At 36.4% G+C, this 16,918-nt stretch overlaps 1 protein-coding gene across 3 annotated transcripts; it reads left to right on the top strand.

Annotated features, from left to right (window-relative positions):
• The first annotated feature begins 545 nt into the window (after nt 1-545).
• Nucleotides 546-15,463, top strand: zgc:152951 (uncharacterized protein LOC569013 homolog). Of its 3 annotated transcripts, none has more exons than XM_048193032.1 (10): nt 546-687; nt 775-878; nt 1,679-1,926; nt 2,042-2,144; nt 8,100-8,176; nt 8,380-8,577; nt 8,666-8,803; nt 10,524-10,613; nt 10,726-10,869; nt 13,448-15,463. In XM_048193032.1, exons 3-10 carry the CDS (start codon nt 1,687-1,689, stop codon nt 13,574-13,576), a joined length of 1,119 nt encoding a protein of 372 aa, XP_048048989.1. In that variant the 5' UTR covers nt 546-687; nt 775-878; nt 1,679-1,686; the 3' UTR covers nt 13,577-15,463. The 3 variants fall into 3 exon arrangements, with proteins under 3 accessions (XP_048048989.1, XP_048048988.1, XP_048048990.1); XM_048193031.1 differs by having other exon boundaries at nt 552-683; XM_048193033.1 differs by having other exon boundaries at nt 553-683; nt 8,103-8,176.
• The last annotated feature ends 1,455 nt before the right edge of the window (nt 15,464-16,918 follow it).

The raw sequence follows: 16,918 nt of genomic DNA, 5'->3' as shown, positions 1-16,918 counted from the left end.
CTCATACTCATGACTGGAAAAGCGGAAGCGGCGCCGGCGACTGTGACATAATAAAAGTTCCGCTGCTTGCGGCATGTGTTGTGCAATCGCTCCAGCGGCCTCGTTCAGATCCCACAACACTCGGTCCTGCTCTACTTACAGTAGCGTTAATAATCGCATCCATGAACATGATTTCTTCCCGACTCATATCCCTATTCTTTTCCACCGTCAGTTGAGGTGAAGACCACGTCCCAAGATTCCGCTCTCAAACTTGGCGTCATCAAGCTACGCCTTTGTTTTGAATAGGCTTCTAGCGACCTCTAGCGGACAAAATTATTACATATTGTACCTTTAAATTAATTTTGTAACTTTAAAAATTAAATACATTATTTTTTTTTTTTAGTGAGTCCGGAAGTTCATTACAAGCTATAATGAGCCAGTGCTAATGAATATAAATAAAAAATTAAGAGAAGAAAATGTATTCCAGAGTGGATTATTGTGGATTACTATTATTGTGAGTATAATAATAATATATCTATTATTATTATTATTATTATTATTATTATTATTATTATTATTAGACTCGTTGATATGTTGTGTGGCTTGTGTGTGCTGACTTCACATCGCTGTAAGGATGACGCTCCCTCTGCTGTCCTCCTGTTATCTTCTTCTCTACTCAGATATTTGAGAATCATGATGCAGCTGTAGGTGAATATATTTGTGTGGGTCATCATGAATAGCGTTGAAGTGCGCAGCGACATTGTATAACAGTGTTCAACCGTTTACTTCCTACAGCGAGTCAAAATCAGCCTGCTCAGCAAACCCGGTTACCTGTAAGCGGTGTACAAAGTCAAAGTCTTGACGGTGGCCGACACGAGTAAAGCGGCTGGATAGAAAAGGTACGTCGCGTCCTGAAAACCGTTTACTCTGTTTGTATTTTTAGCTTTAGCAATATTATTCGGCCCTTATTAGTTGTGGGTCAGTGCAGAATTCGCTTCCTGCACTAAACTGCTGGGTGTTATTGCTAGTGATGCTTAGATATTATTTTACATTCATGTATCCAAACGTTTACCATAGTAACCACAGTTCAAAATGCACAGCTAGTGATAGTTGGTATTAGCCACCACTGTCGTCAAGTTAAAATATTTTAAAAGTACGTGGAATTTAATAAAAATAAATGTATTTATTATATAAATGAGGTATTTAGGCGGAAATCATGCTTAATAAAATAAAGGTCGTTTTGCCACTTCTACAATTTGGGTACTAAACGTCTCTCTGTTTTTCAACAAACAAGCAGTAAATGCTTATTCAGAATATATTTGTCAACCTGATGAGGTTCAAAATATGAAATTATAAAAATAAAAGGTAATTTAAAGTATGATTAAATACTATAAAAGCATAAAAATTATACTAAATTACCACATGAAACCTTGCTTTTTGTGATACAATTTTCTAGCAACTGTGCACACAAAATATGAACAGCCAAATGTGAAATTTTTGCAATTAAATTTAGGTTAATTCTTTTTATATAATAGTTTTAATGCTTTAAAGCCTCTAATGCTTTAAAAAAAATGTCATTTACAACTTGCAACTAATCATGTAAGTGAGAAAGACACCAACTCTTTTTAGATATGTTCAGGGAATTCATATGTGACAGTTTTCAAATTTTGGGATCATTGCTTTTACTCTGACCTTTCAGGTGCTGTGATGGTGGAGAACAGACCCATCATGAAGGGACGGGTAACGGTGTACTCGGTGCCAGGCTGTCCACACTGCATACAGGCCAAAGCTACTCTGCGTACATTAGGTGTGCCTGTGTGTGATGTAGATTTGAACAAACATAGAGAAATAAGAGCGCGAGTGAAGGAGCTCACAGGTCACAGTACCGTCCCCCAGATATTCTTCAATAACCTTTATGTTGGAAACAACGAGGACCTCCAGAACCTGGTGAGATAACTGATGTGTGATTTCACTATTGACTAACCTTTATATAGCTTGATATTTGCTTCTAGGAAATGAGACTGAACCCTAACAAAATTATGTTTTTTGTGTGTGTTCTTAGAATCCTGAGCAGCTGAAACGTCTTGTCCTAAAGTTACGAGAGGAACCTGTGCCGCTGGACACTCCACCTGTGCCTGTGGAAAATGGCACTGAGGTTGATGGAGGTTAGTATTGAATAGGGCTTTTCACACTGCTCTTAAAGGATTAGTTCACTTTCAAATTAAAATTTCCTGATAATTTACTCACCCCCCATGTCATCCAAGATGTTCATGTCTTTCTTTCCTCAGTCGAAAAGAAATGAAGGTTTTTGATGAAAACATTCCAGGATTATTCTCCATATAGTGGACATCAATGGAGCCCAAACAGTTTAAGGTCAAAATTAGATTCATTGCAGCTTCAAAGCGTTCTACACGATCCCAGATGAGAAATAAGGGTCTTATCTAGAGAAACCATCACTCATTTTCTAAAAGAAAAATTAAAATTTTATACACTTTAAGCACAAATGAGTATCTTGAACTAGCTCTCTTCTTCTTCTTCTCTATTTGAATTCCGGCAGTGTAGACACTGATAAGTGTATTACTGCCCTCCACAGGTCAAAGTTTGAAATAAATTGTCATATACAATATGCTTGTGCAAGTATATAACAATTAGTTCAAACTTTGACCTGTGGAGGGCAGTAATACACTTATCAGTGTCTACACTGCTGGAATTCTAATAGAGAAGAAGAAGAAGAGAGCTAGTTCAAGATGAGCATTTATGGTTAAAACGTATATAATTTTAAATTTTTTTAGAAAATGAGTGACGGTTTCTCTAGATAAGACCCTTATTCCTCGTCTGGAATCGCGTAGAACGCTTTGAAGCTGCAATGAAACTGTAATTTTGACCTTCAACCATCTGGAGGCCATTGAAGTCCACTATATGGAGAAAAATCCTGGAATGTTTTCATCAAAAACCTTCATTTCTTTTCGACTGAGCAAAGAAAGACATGAACATCTTGGATGACATGGGGGTGAGTAAATTATCAGGAAATTTTAATTTGACAATGAACTAATCCTTTAACCCCAGGTTATTGTCATTTTAAACCCCACTTTTAACCCTGCATTGTGGTGCCAAACGCGTACAGTGTGAAACGATGTGGTGTTAGAATGTTACGACTAGATGCTTAGCGACAGACAACCATTCGCCTGCTACATATTCACAGGCTTTTGACAGTTATGGAAACACCACATGTTGTATGTAAACAGTCGTTTCAGTGTTTGATAGGAAAAACGTGGGATTCTGTTTACCCCAGGGTTTTCTATAGTACTTCCTTATATTTGTTGCTGGAGTAATGATTGCTATTTGTGTTGCGTTTATTTATTATTTGGTCAAAATCAACCAATTTTGGAAACTTCCCTGGCTTAAATGTTTAATTTTGGGAGGGGGTCAAAAGTTAGCATGCTTGTAGCTCAAGAAAAAGATATCTTAATATAAATAAATATTGAAATAATAATATAAAAACAACACCTATTAGAATTACTTAAACTAAAATTAAAGGTACCCTTGATTCAAAAATTGAATTTACCTTGGCATAGTTAAATAACAAGAGTTCAGTACATGGAAAAGATATACAGTGAGTCTCAAACTCCATTGTTTCCTCCTTCTTATATAAATCTCATTTGTTTAAACGACCTCCGAAGAACAGGCGAATCTCAACATAACACCGACTGTTACGTAACAGTCGGGGTGTACGCCCCCAATATTTGCATAATGCCAGCCCATGATGTTCCCAACACTATAAAAGGCATTACACAAGGGCAGCCAGTTAACGTCTGGAGCTGCACACAGCCGAATCATAAGACTAGGTAAGCAAGAACAACAGTGAAAAATGGCAGATGGAGCAATAATAACTGACATAATCCATGATGGCATGATATTTTTACTGATATTTGTAAATTGTCTTTCTAAAAGTTTCGTTAGCATGTTGCTAATGTACTGTTAAATGAGGTTAAAGTTACCATCGTTTCTTACTGTATTCACGGAGACAAGAGCCGTCGCTATTTTCATTTTTTAAACACTTGCAGTCTGTATAATTCATAAACACAACTTCATTCTTTATAAATCTCTCCAACAGTGTAGCAATAGCCGTTAGCCACGGAGGACAGCCTCAAATTCACTCAGAATAAAACTTTAACATCCAAATAAATACTTTACTCACATAATTCGAAGCATGCATACAGCATGCATGACGAACATCTTGTAAAGATCCATTTGAGGGTTATATTAGCTGTGTGAACTTTGTAAATGCACTGTAATATAGTCGACAGCTGGTGTGGCAGGGAGCACGCGATTTAAGGGGGCGGCGCCGAGTGTAAATCAGTGCATTGTTAATGATGCCCCAAAATAGGCAGTTAAAAAAATTAATTAAAAAAATCTATGGGGTATTTTGAGCTGAAACTCAAACTGACACATTCAGGAGACACCTTAGACTTATATTACATCTTGTGAAAGAACGTTTTTGGGCACCTTTAAAATGAAAAGTATAAATCTAAAAGTTAAAGAAAAATATTAATAAATCATATAATAGTATATAAATAATACTTAAACACTTCTATCTAGTGCTTTTTTTCTTAGTGTAAAGGAGAAAAAATTAAAATGGACATTTGTAATCTTAGTAGACAGGATGTTAGTCAAACCTTGGATTTAGACGTGCCTTGTTTACCTTCATGTATTCAGACAAAGCCTTAGTCTATTCTTATAGTGATGGCGAGTTCCCATACACGGAGGCATTTTTGTGTTTACTTACTGTGAAAAACAGTGAAAGGATGGTTTATTGAACCGTGTTTGCCATTGGTGTTGGCTCTCCCAGAATGCTCTGTCTCGACTCACTTGCACTAGTCACCTTCCTATATAGGAAGGAAACAGGTAAAATTACCCAGAGTTTAATGGTGTGGAAGCATTTGAACTGTGACTGGCATGTTCCCAACACATCACTCAGCACTGGAGAAACTGCAACATTCGGCCCCATGAGGGAATGCCAGTTGCCACTGGCTCACAATCTATAGTCTGGTGCATGGTGACTTATCTCAGGCTTTTTATTTATTTATTTATTTATTTTTTAGCTTATTCTAGCTGCTAGGGTTTCATCTTTCTCTTTGGGAACCCTATCTTTCTGTACTCTTAAAAGTGTGCTAATTTAAAGGGTTAGTTCACCCAAAAATGAAAATTATGTCATTAATGACTCACCCTCATGTCGTTCCAAACGCGTAAGACCTCCGTTCATCTTCAGCACACAGTTTAAGATATTTTAGATTTAGTCCGAGAGCTTTCTGTCCCTCCATTGAAAATGTATGTACGGTAGACTGTCCATGTCCAGAAAGGTAATACAAACATCATCAAAGTAGTCCATGTGACATCAGTGGGTTAGTTAGAATTTGTTGAAGCATCGAAAATACATTTTGGTCCAAAAATAACAAAAACTACAACTTTATAACCTACAACATTCAGCATTGTATTCTCTTCCGGGTCTGTTGTCAATCCGGGTTCACGACTCTGCAGTGACGCTGCTGATGTAAGACGCTGCTGACGTGTTACTGGTGCGCCCGAGCTTTGTTTACAGTCTGAGGGAGACGCACACTGTATTCAAGCTATTCTACATTGTTTGTATTTTGGTATTGCTATATTTTTTAAAATGGTGCATAAGTGTGCATGTCGCGGATGTCCTAATCGCCAAAAACAACGACGTAAAAGTGCATTACTAACGCCGACAGATGAAAGGATTAAATGGAATCAATTCAATGGAAAGGATTCCGGAAGAGAATACAATGCTGAATAAAGTCGTAGTTTTTGTTATTTTTGGACCAAAATGTATTTTCGATGCTTCAAAAACTTCTAACTAACCCACTGATGTCACATGGACTACTTTGATGATGTTTTTATGACCTTTCTGGACATGGACAGTATACCGTACATACATTTTCAATGGAGGGCAGCATCTGGACTGTTTTTGACATAAGTTAATGGGTTAGTTCACCCAAAAATGAAAATTCTGTCATTACTTACCCTCATGCCGTTCCACATCCATAAGACCTTCGTTAATCTTCAGAACACAAATTAAGATATTTTAGTTGAAATCCGATAGCTCCATGAGGCCTCCATGGGGAGCAATGGACACTTCCTCTCTCAAGATCCATAAAGGTACTAAAAACATATTTAAATCGGTTCATGTGAGTACAGTGGTTCAATATTAATATTATAAAGTGACGAGAATATTTTTGGTGCGCCAAAAAAACAAAATAACGACTTATTTAGTGATGGCCGATTTCAAAACACTGCTTCAGGAAGCTTCGGAGCATAATGAATCAGTGTATCGAATCATGATTCAGATCGCGCGTCAAACTGCCATTCCTGCGGATTTGATACACTGATTCATTTGTGCTCTGATGCTTCCTGAAACATTGTTTTGAAATCAGCCATCACTATATAAGTCATTATTTAGTTTTTTTGGCGCTACAAAAATATTCTCATCGCTTTATAATATTAATATTGAACCACTGTACTCACATGAAACGATTTAAATATGTTTTTAGTACCTTTATGGATCTTGAGAGAGGAAGTGTCATTGCTCCCTATGGAGGCGGAGCTATCGGATTTCAACTAAAATATCTTAATTTGTGTTCTGAAGATTAACAAAGGTCTTACGGGTGTGGAACGGCATGAGGGTGAGTAATAAATGCAGAATTTTCATTTTTGGGTGCACTAACCCTTTAAAGTTAGTTGCCTGCTTGTTGTTATTATTAACTGTTTATGAGGCAGCACAGTATTGATGTTCCTCAATCATTCAGTTTGATTTCAGCAACTCAGTATTAAAATGCTTTCAATTAAGCCTTTAACATACAGACTCCATTATTATTTATTCTTTTTAATATTATAATAATCAATATTATTTTTAAAAAATATTATAAAAAATATTATTTATCTATTATTATTTGATACTCTCTGTCTTAGGTGTGCTATCTATTTTTAGTTTTTGTAATTAGGCCTTGATTATTTAAATTGAATCACCAAGATTGCGGTTACAGGTGTGGCAATGAATTAATCATGTCAAGTGTCAATTACAGCGTTCCATTTAAGTTTACGCACAAGGAATCAAAATGTGAAACTAAATGTGGAACATAATTTTTGCAGATGCTGAGCATCTTAACATGCCTGCTGCACAAACACTGTGAATCAGATTTGTGTGAATTAATATTTTTACACTTTAAAATAACTGTTTTCTATTGAATATATTTTAACATTTTCAGCATCATTACTCCAGTCTTCAGTGTCACATTATCCCTCAGAAATCATTCTAATATGCTGATTTGCTGCTCAAGAAATGTTTCCGATTATTATTATTATTATAAATGTTGGAAACAGTTAACAGTTGCTCAATATTTTTGTGGAAACCATACACTTTTTCTTCAGGATTCTTTAATGAATAGAAAGTTCAAAAGAACAGCATTTATTTGAAATAGAAATCTTTTGTAACATTATAAATCCTTTTACTGTCACTTTTGATCAGTTTAATGCTTCCCGAACTTGATTTTTATTTTAATTTCTTAAAAAAAATTTCATTTCTTAAAAAACTGACCCCAAACATTTTTAACTTGTTGAAAAATTAACTTGTCATAATTGTGTAGCCACATTTATAAAATGTTTTTAGAAATCTACAATTGAAATGATAGAATTTGAAATCAGATTATGTTCAGCATTCACCGAGAGCAATGGCGTCATCGTAATATTTGCATAATGAATTTCAATTGGTCCTCTTTCTTAAATCTACTTGCATACTTTTATTGATTAGTCTTTCTTGCATATTCTTAATCATTTAACCACACGCTGAGTGCCGCAACAATAGCAAACTGGCTCTGATGCTGCATTTCATTTAGACTAAAACCTAAAACATAAACTTACCTACAGCTTTAACACTATTCTTTTGCTGCCTTTCAAGCTGTGGCATTTCCTTCAGGAAACGCAAATCTAGTTATCAGTTACATAATGAACAAAAAATAAAGTATACATTCACTATGGCCTATGGCCTCTTATGTTTGGTTGTTTCAGTCATTTTTATTCTCATTTTTTGTGCCATTTGCCCTAAGCAGCATGGGAGCTTTCGGAGGCACTGAGGAATCTGATCCTGAAACTCTACTCTGATCACCTCTCTGAAGATGGCAAGGTAACACACCGTTTCACCATCTCATTACAGGCTGCATATCAAATAGATGCAAGACCATGTTCAATGGATTCGCCACAGACATGAACAGTCAGACATTTGATGTTTGTGGCGAATGAATAACCTAAGGAGTGTTCCACCACATTATATTTTAAATAAGAAAGGTACATGTCTTTGTGACCGTCTGGGTCTCCACTTTTGACCAGACAGTTGATTACAAGGCCATGTCCCGGAGCCCGTACTTTGAGCGGTACTGTGATCTAGCTGTCCAGCTTCAGCGCGTGGAGCTGCTGTCCTTGAGCCGTGAAGAGAAACTGGCCTTCTTTATCAACGTCTACAACGCCCTCGTCATCCACGGGAACCTGCGTCTGGGCTTTCCCAAAAACATATGGCAAAGGTATCGGGTAAGAGAAGTGGAGAACATTTGGACTGTGAAATGAGAAAAAAATGAAATGCTTTTAGTGCTTGAACATTTGGTCTCTTGTTTTCCAGTTCTTCAACTATGTGAGCTACCTCATTGGTGGTGAGGTGTTTACACTGCAGGATATTGAAAATGGAGTGCTTCGAGGAAATCGAAAAGGAGTGGCACAAATCCTGAAGCCCTTTTCCAGGAATGACCCTCGACTGCAGGTATCCCAGGAAGAGGATGAGCGGTTTGTTCAGTATAAGCTCATTCCTCAATATAATATGACTGTTAATATGATGAATGCTGCCGTATTTCTCATTGGTAAAGACTGGAATACACTACATGAATTTTGCTCAGATTTTTGCCCTGATTTGCAGTCTGGATGAGTCAACAGTAGTTGCCAAAATTCTGTGCCAGTCTGCAGATTTTGAGCAGTCGGAGTTGACAAATTTCACAGAAAATCACATAGTGTATGATGGGCACACACTTCAGTTTTCTTTTTAGCTTTAGACTATGATTGCATTCAGCTGTAGGATATCAAAACGGATTTGATATTTTATCAGATTTTATCGTAGTATATGACATGTCGCTACTGAAATCAAAGCTGTCCTCTATCTACCAGTGTTGCAATAAAAAACAGTACAAATACAATAACAATACAAAAGTAAATTAACAGAACACGTGTGACAAATTAGCCTCAGCATTCATCAGCATAGATAAAACAATGCCACTCACCTCTAACTCCTGTTGTAATCTCACCATACTGACCACGTCTGCACACAACACCACAGACAAATGCCATTGGCTTGTTTTTCTTTTGCAACTCCGCACACAACAACTGCTGCGGACTTCTGCACATCCATGAGTGTTTGAAATTTAAGTCTAACCCTGTTAATTTATGTGAGTGGTACTTGTATATACATGCAGTTAAAATGTTCAGTAAGTGTCAGTAAGATTTTTATTTATTTATGAAAAAAAATTAACATTTTTATTCTGCAAGGATGCATAAAATTGATCAAAAGTGACAGTGAAGATATTTATAATGTTACAGAAGATTTATATTTCAAATAAATGCTGTTCTTTTGAACTTTATAATCATCAAAAAATCCTGAGAAATGTATCACAACTGTTTTATCATTGATAACAGTTATTGTAAATTAATAAGATATCACAATTGCTGTTTTCACTGTATAAATGTAGTCTTGGAGAGCTTAAGAGACTTAAAAAAAAAAAAAAAAAAACCCAGAACACTAGTGTACTAAAACTGTGGGAGTATATCGGAAATTTCCTACTTCCCACTTCTGAAGTTGTGATTACGAGCTTGTTGCAGTCAAGTGCTTTCTTGTTGGAAAGAGCAGGATTTATTGAGGACACCAAGTTTATTCTTTCTTTTTTTATTGTGAAAATCTGATATTTAGCGTCCCATAGATAGTCAGCTTGCTAAAATGTCTTGAATTTTGGTCAAATACGGGCTATTTTCGCTGTGTATAAAACATACAATATGCTTCAAATGATTATTCATATATGTAAATATGCACTTCTTTAAACGACAAGACAAGGTGATGTAGCTGATAGAGAATACCTGTCACAGCAGCAATTGTTCTCCCCTTCGCCATGTTTAAACTATAAGACAATCCCAACTCAGGAACTTGGGTATCAAAATTATACCCAAGCTTCCCAGTTGTAAATGTGACTTGAGAGGGCATTAATGTCCAGTTTTTAACTAGAAAACTTGTATTTATGATAATTCCGCACATAAAGGCAGCATTAAAACAAAAACTGTTGGCAAACACTGGAGTAAAACGTTAGCCTCATAGCATAATTGCCCAGATCATATTTCAAAGGCAGATATCACAATTTGACTTAGGCAATTATGCTATGAGGCTAACGAAAAGATATCTGTGAATGTTATTAACAGTAGTAATGTGTGTGTTTATCCTTTAGGTGGCGCTTCCTGAAGTTGAGCCTCTCATTCATTTTGCACTGAACTGTGGTGCAAAGGGCTGCCCTCCAATTAAGACATACACAGCACAGGTTAATACCCAAATTATTCTAATTTATAATACGGTCTATAAATGTCTACACATTCTTTCTGACAGGGTAAAAAGCATATTGTGATTAAATTTCCATGCATATCTCACATCAGGACATTGATGGTCAGTTGCGTGCTGCAGCAGAAGCGTTCTTGGAGAACGACGACAGCTGCGTGATTGACAGCGTGGGACGGGAAGTGAAACTCAGCCAGATCTTTAAGTGGTACAAGGAAGACTTTGGAGGCACGGATGAGAAGGTATTACTAAAATATATCATCACTCTCAATTCATGTACATGGAAGATGATGCTGTTGTTTCATCTAAAGCGATAACTGACACGGAAATACTTTACATACTTTTCATTTTCTGAGCTATTTTATTGATAAATCACAGAACAGTGTTGACAATACATTTCTGCACTCCTGTGATTCTGTTTGCGCTATCTGCTTGTGATGTGCGCACTACTGTCTGTATGTGTGTGTGTAATGCAGGGCACATTAGTTTAGAACGGCATTTAACTTGCGTGTACAATAAGCTGTTTAAAACATGCATTCCCCAATCAATATTGATCATCCAGATGGCATAAATAAACATATCTTGTGGGATGCTCTCGGTGTATGCATTTATCTGTCATTTACTGTTGGATACAGAGCGTGAATGTGGACTTCAAAGATTTCTTATCCTGTTGTGCCCTATATAGGTCACTACTCAACATCAAGCTTAAAGCGTCTTGGAAGAGCATTAAAGTCGACTAGTTGATTAGTTAGTGCAACCCCTAGCGCTCGCATTGAAAATAATTGGAAAAATACGCTAGCCTCGGAAAAACGCTTTGGTGGACACCTGGCGTAATGCTCTGTTTATTTCCTGTCTCTATGAAGCCCCTCGTTCCACCGCAGTGCGCTGGCTGGACAGTGTGTTGTGATTGGTCAACCACTTTAAGAGTGTTTTGGAATTGTCACGCCCCTTAACATAATCACGAATTTCAACCCGCTACTGACGCAACTCAACAAGGCCTCACCTTTTTTTTTTTTTTTTTTTCGTGCATACCTTAAGCGGGAATTATTTAAATGAGGAATACTGTGATTCAGTAAATACGTTACATTTCCAGAATAAAACCCAAGATGTCGAGGTGTTCAAGGAGTTAAGAAACAGTACTTGCTGATATAAGCTGCTTTTCCACCGAAATTACCCGGAACAGTTTGTCCCAGGCAACTTTTTTCCCCAGACCTGATGTTGTCTGCATTTCAATCGCCGACCAAAGTACGGTGAAGATTAAGTCCGGTGATGTAGAATTGCATGTGACTTTCCAGTTCCTACTGCATTTAATCCTCTGCATTTAAGCTTAATAAAGCCTGAAGCTCATTGTCAGGTCATCGGTCTTATTTTTTAAAGGTGCCCTAGAATCAAAAATTGAATTTAGCTTGGCATAGCTGAATAACAAGAGTTCAGTACATGGAAAAGACATACGTTGAGTTTCAAACTCCATTGCTTCCTCCTTCTTATATAAATCTCATTTGTTTAAAAGACCTCCAGAAAACAGGCGAATCTCAACATAACACTGACTGTTACGTTACTCTTGGGATCATTAATATGTACGCCCCCCAATATTTGCATATGCCAGCTCATGTTCAAGGCATTACACAAGGGCAGCCAGTATTAACGTCTGGATGTGCACAGCAGAATCATCAGACTAGGTAAGCAAGCAAGGACAATAGCGAAAAATGGCAGATGGAGCAATAATAACTGACATGATCCATGATATCATGATATTTTTAGTGATATTTGTAAATTGTCTTTCTAAATGTTTCGTTAGCATGTTGCTAATGTACTGTTAAATGTGGTTAAAGTTACCATCGTTTCTTAATGTATTAACGGAGACGAGCCGTCGCTATTTTCATTTTTAAACACTTGCAGTTTGTATAATTCATAAACACAACTTCATTCTTTATAAATCTCTCCAACAGTGTGTAATGTTAGCTTTAGACACGGAGCACAGCCTCAAACTCATTCAGAATCAAATGTAAACATCCAAATAAATACTATACTCACATGATCCGACGCATGCATGCAGTATGCATGACGAACATCTTGTAAAGATCCATTTGAGGGTTATATTAGCTGTGTAAACTTTGTAAATGCACTGTATTATGGTCGAGAGCTCGGGGGGGCAGGGAGCGAGAGATTTAAAGGGGCCGCAGCCTGAATCGGTGCATAGTTAATGATGCCCCAAAATAGGCAGTTAAAAAAATTTATTAAAACAAATCTATGGGGTATTTTGAGCTGAAACTTCACAGACACATTCAGGGGACACCTTAGACTTATATTACATCTTGTAAAAACTGGCTCTAGGGCACCTTTAAACTCCATTGTTGATTTGAATAGCAAACAACTTCCTGCATGCACCGCAACATACTTTAAAAAAAAAAAAAAAGGTGGGTGAAATAAAATGCTGCGTGGAGTCAGCCAATTAAAATGCTGCATGAATTTAACCAATCAGCATGTTCAGCACCCAAAAAGTTCCTGAATTTTAAAAAAGTACTACCTCGTGACCAGGGACTTTCTGAGGGGGAAATTTTTACTCAGAACTTCAATTAGACCCTGGTTCCTGCAGTCAAAACACACAGAGTACCACCCCAAAGTCCGTAGAATAACGTCCGTTGGGGTGACATTGTGCTTTGTAGACCTTTGTTGTGCTTTGTAGAGCATGACCTTTTTCATGCTCAAGCAGCAACATTACTCGCTAAAGAAAATGTAAAATAGGTTAATATAGATGTAATAGCTTAATAGGTCTTGTTTAAAGATGCACTAGATCAGCTTGTGATGTTTTCTTTTCAGCTGCTGAACTGGGTGTTTGATCATATGGGAGCATCAGAGAAGAAGAAGAATCTACAGTCTCTGCTGTCAGCAGGAAAGGTCAAAGTGAGCTATCTGCCCTATGACTGGTCTATAAACAGCACAGACTGAACTAAACCACATTCTCATGCACATGATCACTCTGTCACTGACTCATTGTGGGCACTGCGTTTCTATTGAACACATGCAGCGGAGACGAGCGATTCAGAAAAAAACTGTACCCTGAAATGACAACTATGCATTAAGATCCCTTTACCTTGTTCCTTCACCTCCCAAAGGGCAATGTGTTACTGTAGCGAATATTTATAACAAAATTTTGTACCTATAATTTTCCAAATTGTATTGCAGCATTTTGCACTGATTATTATGCAGTTACATGTTTTATATATTCTCCTACAAGGATGTATTTTTAAACAAATATAATTTAATTTAATTTATCTCTATTATCATATGAATTGCATCTATGTACATTTTTTATTTTTATTTAGAGTTTCTAGCAATACTATGAAAAGTAAAAAAGATCTCATGAATCATAATGAAACAGAAGAACTTTGCACAGACTGAGAAATGGTGCACATTGCTTATAATATAAATTTTTTTTACTAAATGACCTCAAGGATCAATATTTAATCATTTTTATAAACGTGCATCAATTTAACAATACACAGTAAAAAACAGCAATATTTACCTACATCAATTTTTATGAAAAACATTTCAATATATGAAAGATTTGCACGGATACTTTTAGAAATGTTTCCTCTCTAAATTCATATATATATATATATATATAATATATGGGGGACAAAAAATATGTCTATTCACAATTTCACCCAGAAAAAAACATATTTTCTTTTCTTTCTTTGAAACAAAAGGGAAAGTGAATGGCAATTTAATTTATACTACACCACAAAGGGAAAAAACATCATATAAGTGTTCAATATGAATTGTAAGCTATATTCTAAGTCTTCAAAAAGCCATATGATATTTGTATGATGATTAGATCAAAATTATTTACTGGTATTTTTAATTTATTGCACATTGAGTGCTGTTCACTGTTTTATATCGACATGTTTCTTCTTGAAAGACCTGAAGGGAAATGCATAGGATATGGTCGATTTTGAGGCATGGATTAGTTTTTGGATCTTTCATGCTGTGTGTTGTACTTTTGACTCTGTCTGAATGATGGATGTCTTCAGCAGAGCCGCACACATATCAGTTTATCAGAATGATACCAGCCAGTAGCATTGAGTACTTTTTCTAATGCATGATGTGTTATTTGATCAATTATTGAAAGGGCATCAGGGCTGATGGAATCTCATAACTGGTTTCTCATAAACAGGGCCTGTTTCGTATGAGAAATGTCTGATTTGATCAAGGGTTAACAAGAATTCCCATAATATTTTTATAGAAAATGAGATTCAGACTGAAATTTTCTGAAAATCGATTTCCCATCTGTCTTGCTTAAGGCAGTGAGAGTCCTCCTGAAGTTGGAGGCCTTTTTTGAGTCTATGAGCAACATGGAAAAATGCCATTTTAATAGATGTTGAATTACTGTGATGCACTATAAGCATGTGATTTATCCTTTACTGCATGTGATACTATAGAATAGTATTGCAAGGGCTGATACTATCAGATGCACGAGTAAAATGAGGTTCAGCCAGTGCCTTTTCACCTCTGCATGAGACTGATATACTCATATTACTCCACTTGACTGCACATCCCATTGCTTCAGGAAATCAGTTCATTTGAAACTTTCATCTGCAAGCAGAGATTGGTGAATCATAGCTCAGCCCTGAAAAAGTCCCAGAGTTACCTCATCTTATCTCTTTCACTGTAAGGAAGGATATCAGTGCAATGCAATTACCCTGAAGAAAATCAAGATTAGACTCATTCATATGCATGGAAATGACTTATATATTTGAATCTAGAGCAATACTGCAATACTGTCTTTTATAAAAAAAAAATTACAATGATAAAATAAAGTATATTCAATAGACATTTCATGTGCCATTATTTTTGTTGAAATGAAAAGTAGATGGCAGGCAGTGTTGGGGGTAACGCATTACAAGTAACGCGAGTTACGTAATCGTATTATTTTTTTCAGGTAACTAGTAAAGTAACATTTCTTTTAAATTTATAACAAAATATCTGAGTTACTTTTTCAAATAAGTAACGTAAGTTACTTTGTTTTCCTATTTGTTGACTGACAGCTCTCCTGTCCCCATGTTGAGAGAAATTGTAAGTGCAGAGGCGTTGTGTGAACATGATGCTTATTGTAGTTCTAGACTAAATGTGAACATTTAGTCATCTCACTTGCACAAAAACAGATTCAGTATTCCTCAAAATGAATAAAAACAATGAAATGCAAAACTACAATAATTAAATGTTAAATAACTAAACTATACTTCATGTATGTAATATCACTTTATTAACCAATGTCTTTGCTGCTGACGTTTGATCATGACTTTAGAAAAAACATAATTTATTTATTTATTTGTGCTAAAATCTGTTATAGAAAACAAACAAACAAGCAACCCAGGTGATGAAAAATAACGAAAATGTAACGTAACACGTTACTTTCCATTGAAAGTAACTAAGGCCCTGTTTACACCTTGTATCTAAATGCGTTTTGGTCGATCAGATCACAAGTAGACGAGGGAGTCTCTTTTATCCACTTTTGACCACCTCTGTCCGGATTTCTTCGAGGGGAGGGTCTGTGAGCGGGTAAATATATGGCCTTCTTCAGAAGTTTTGATTTAATAGGTGAAATACCCACATATGAACGTGAACGGAGACAACAGGAAAACATACAGAGAGCAGCTTTCGTTTCTGCTCTGACAGCTGAGAGACCGCGCTGAACACGGCAAGTGCATGATAGAAAACAGAAATGTTTAGAGAACATTTTTCGTCTTCAAACCAAACTTGGGTTTTCAATTTACAAATTTTTAATCCCGTCTGGCTAGCGCGCTTCCCTTAATGTTTATTGTGTCAATGGGCGGAGAGTTGGCGGCAAAGACTATAGAATAACACAAGACGCGTCACTTTTATTGTTTTGAATGGGAGAAAGTGCAACGCGCAATATGGCGGAATAAGTCCCACCTTCTAAATACAAGCCAATAGCTGATTGGTAAAGTCATCGCGTCACTGCAGCGGTCGTTAGAAGCTCCGGTTCTTATAGAAACAGTCAGACTCATGCCTTTTGAAATGAGGCACAAGAGATGCACATTTAGCTTGATCCAGCCTGAAAAACACCATTTTTAATGAAAACAAAATTTGTAAGACAGTTGTCAGATTTCATTGGTGATTTCAAATATGAAAGTTAATCAAAAGCTTGGCAAACAGTTTTGGAGAATTTGATGTTTCCACATTCAAAGAGATAGGAGCTGCACTTGCATCAAAGACTATAGAATAACACAAGACGTGTCACTCGTATTGTTTTGAATGGGAGAAAGT

The sequence above is a fragment of the Megalobrama amblycephala genome, linkage group LG6 (assembly GCF_018812025.1).
Source record: "Megalobrama amblycephala isolate DHTTF-2021 linkage group LG6, ASM1881202v1, whole genome shotgun sequence".
Taxonomy (NCBI): Eukaryota; Metazoa; Chordata; class Actinopteri; order Cypriniformes; family Xenocyprididae; genus Megalobrama; species Megalobrama amblycephala.
Note: the sequence above shows the minus strand (reverse complement) of the source record. Positions and strands in the feature narration are given on the sequence as shown.

What these genes read in the sequence shown, in the direction of transcription:
- zgc:152951 (XM_048193032.1), top strand. Translation starts at nt 1,687, where the DNA reads ATGGTGGAGAACAGACCCATCATGAAGGGACGGGTAACGGTGTACTCG. An exon ending in ACGAGGACCTCCAGAACCTG is followed by an intron (nt 1,927 to 2,041) that starts GTGAGATAACTG and finishes GTGTGTTCTTAG; the next exon opens with AATCCTGAGCAGCTGAAACG. An exon ending in TTGGAGGCACGGATGAGAAG is followed by an intron (nt 10,870 to 13,447) that starts GTATTACTAAAA and finishes TTTTCTTTTCAG; the next exon opens with CTGCTGAACTGGGTGTTTGA.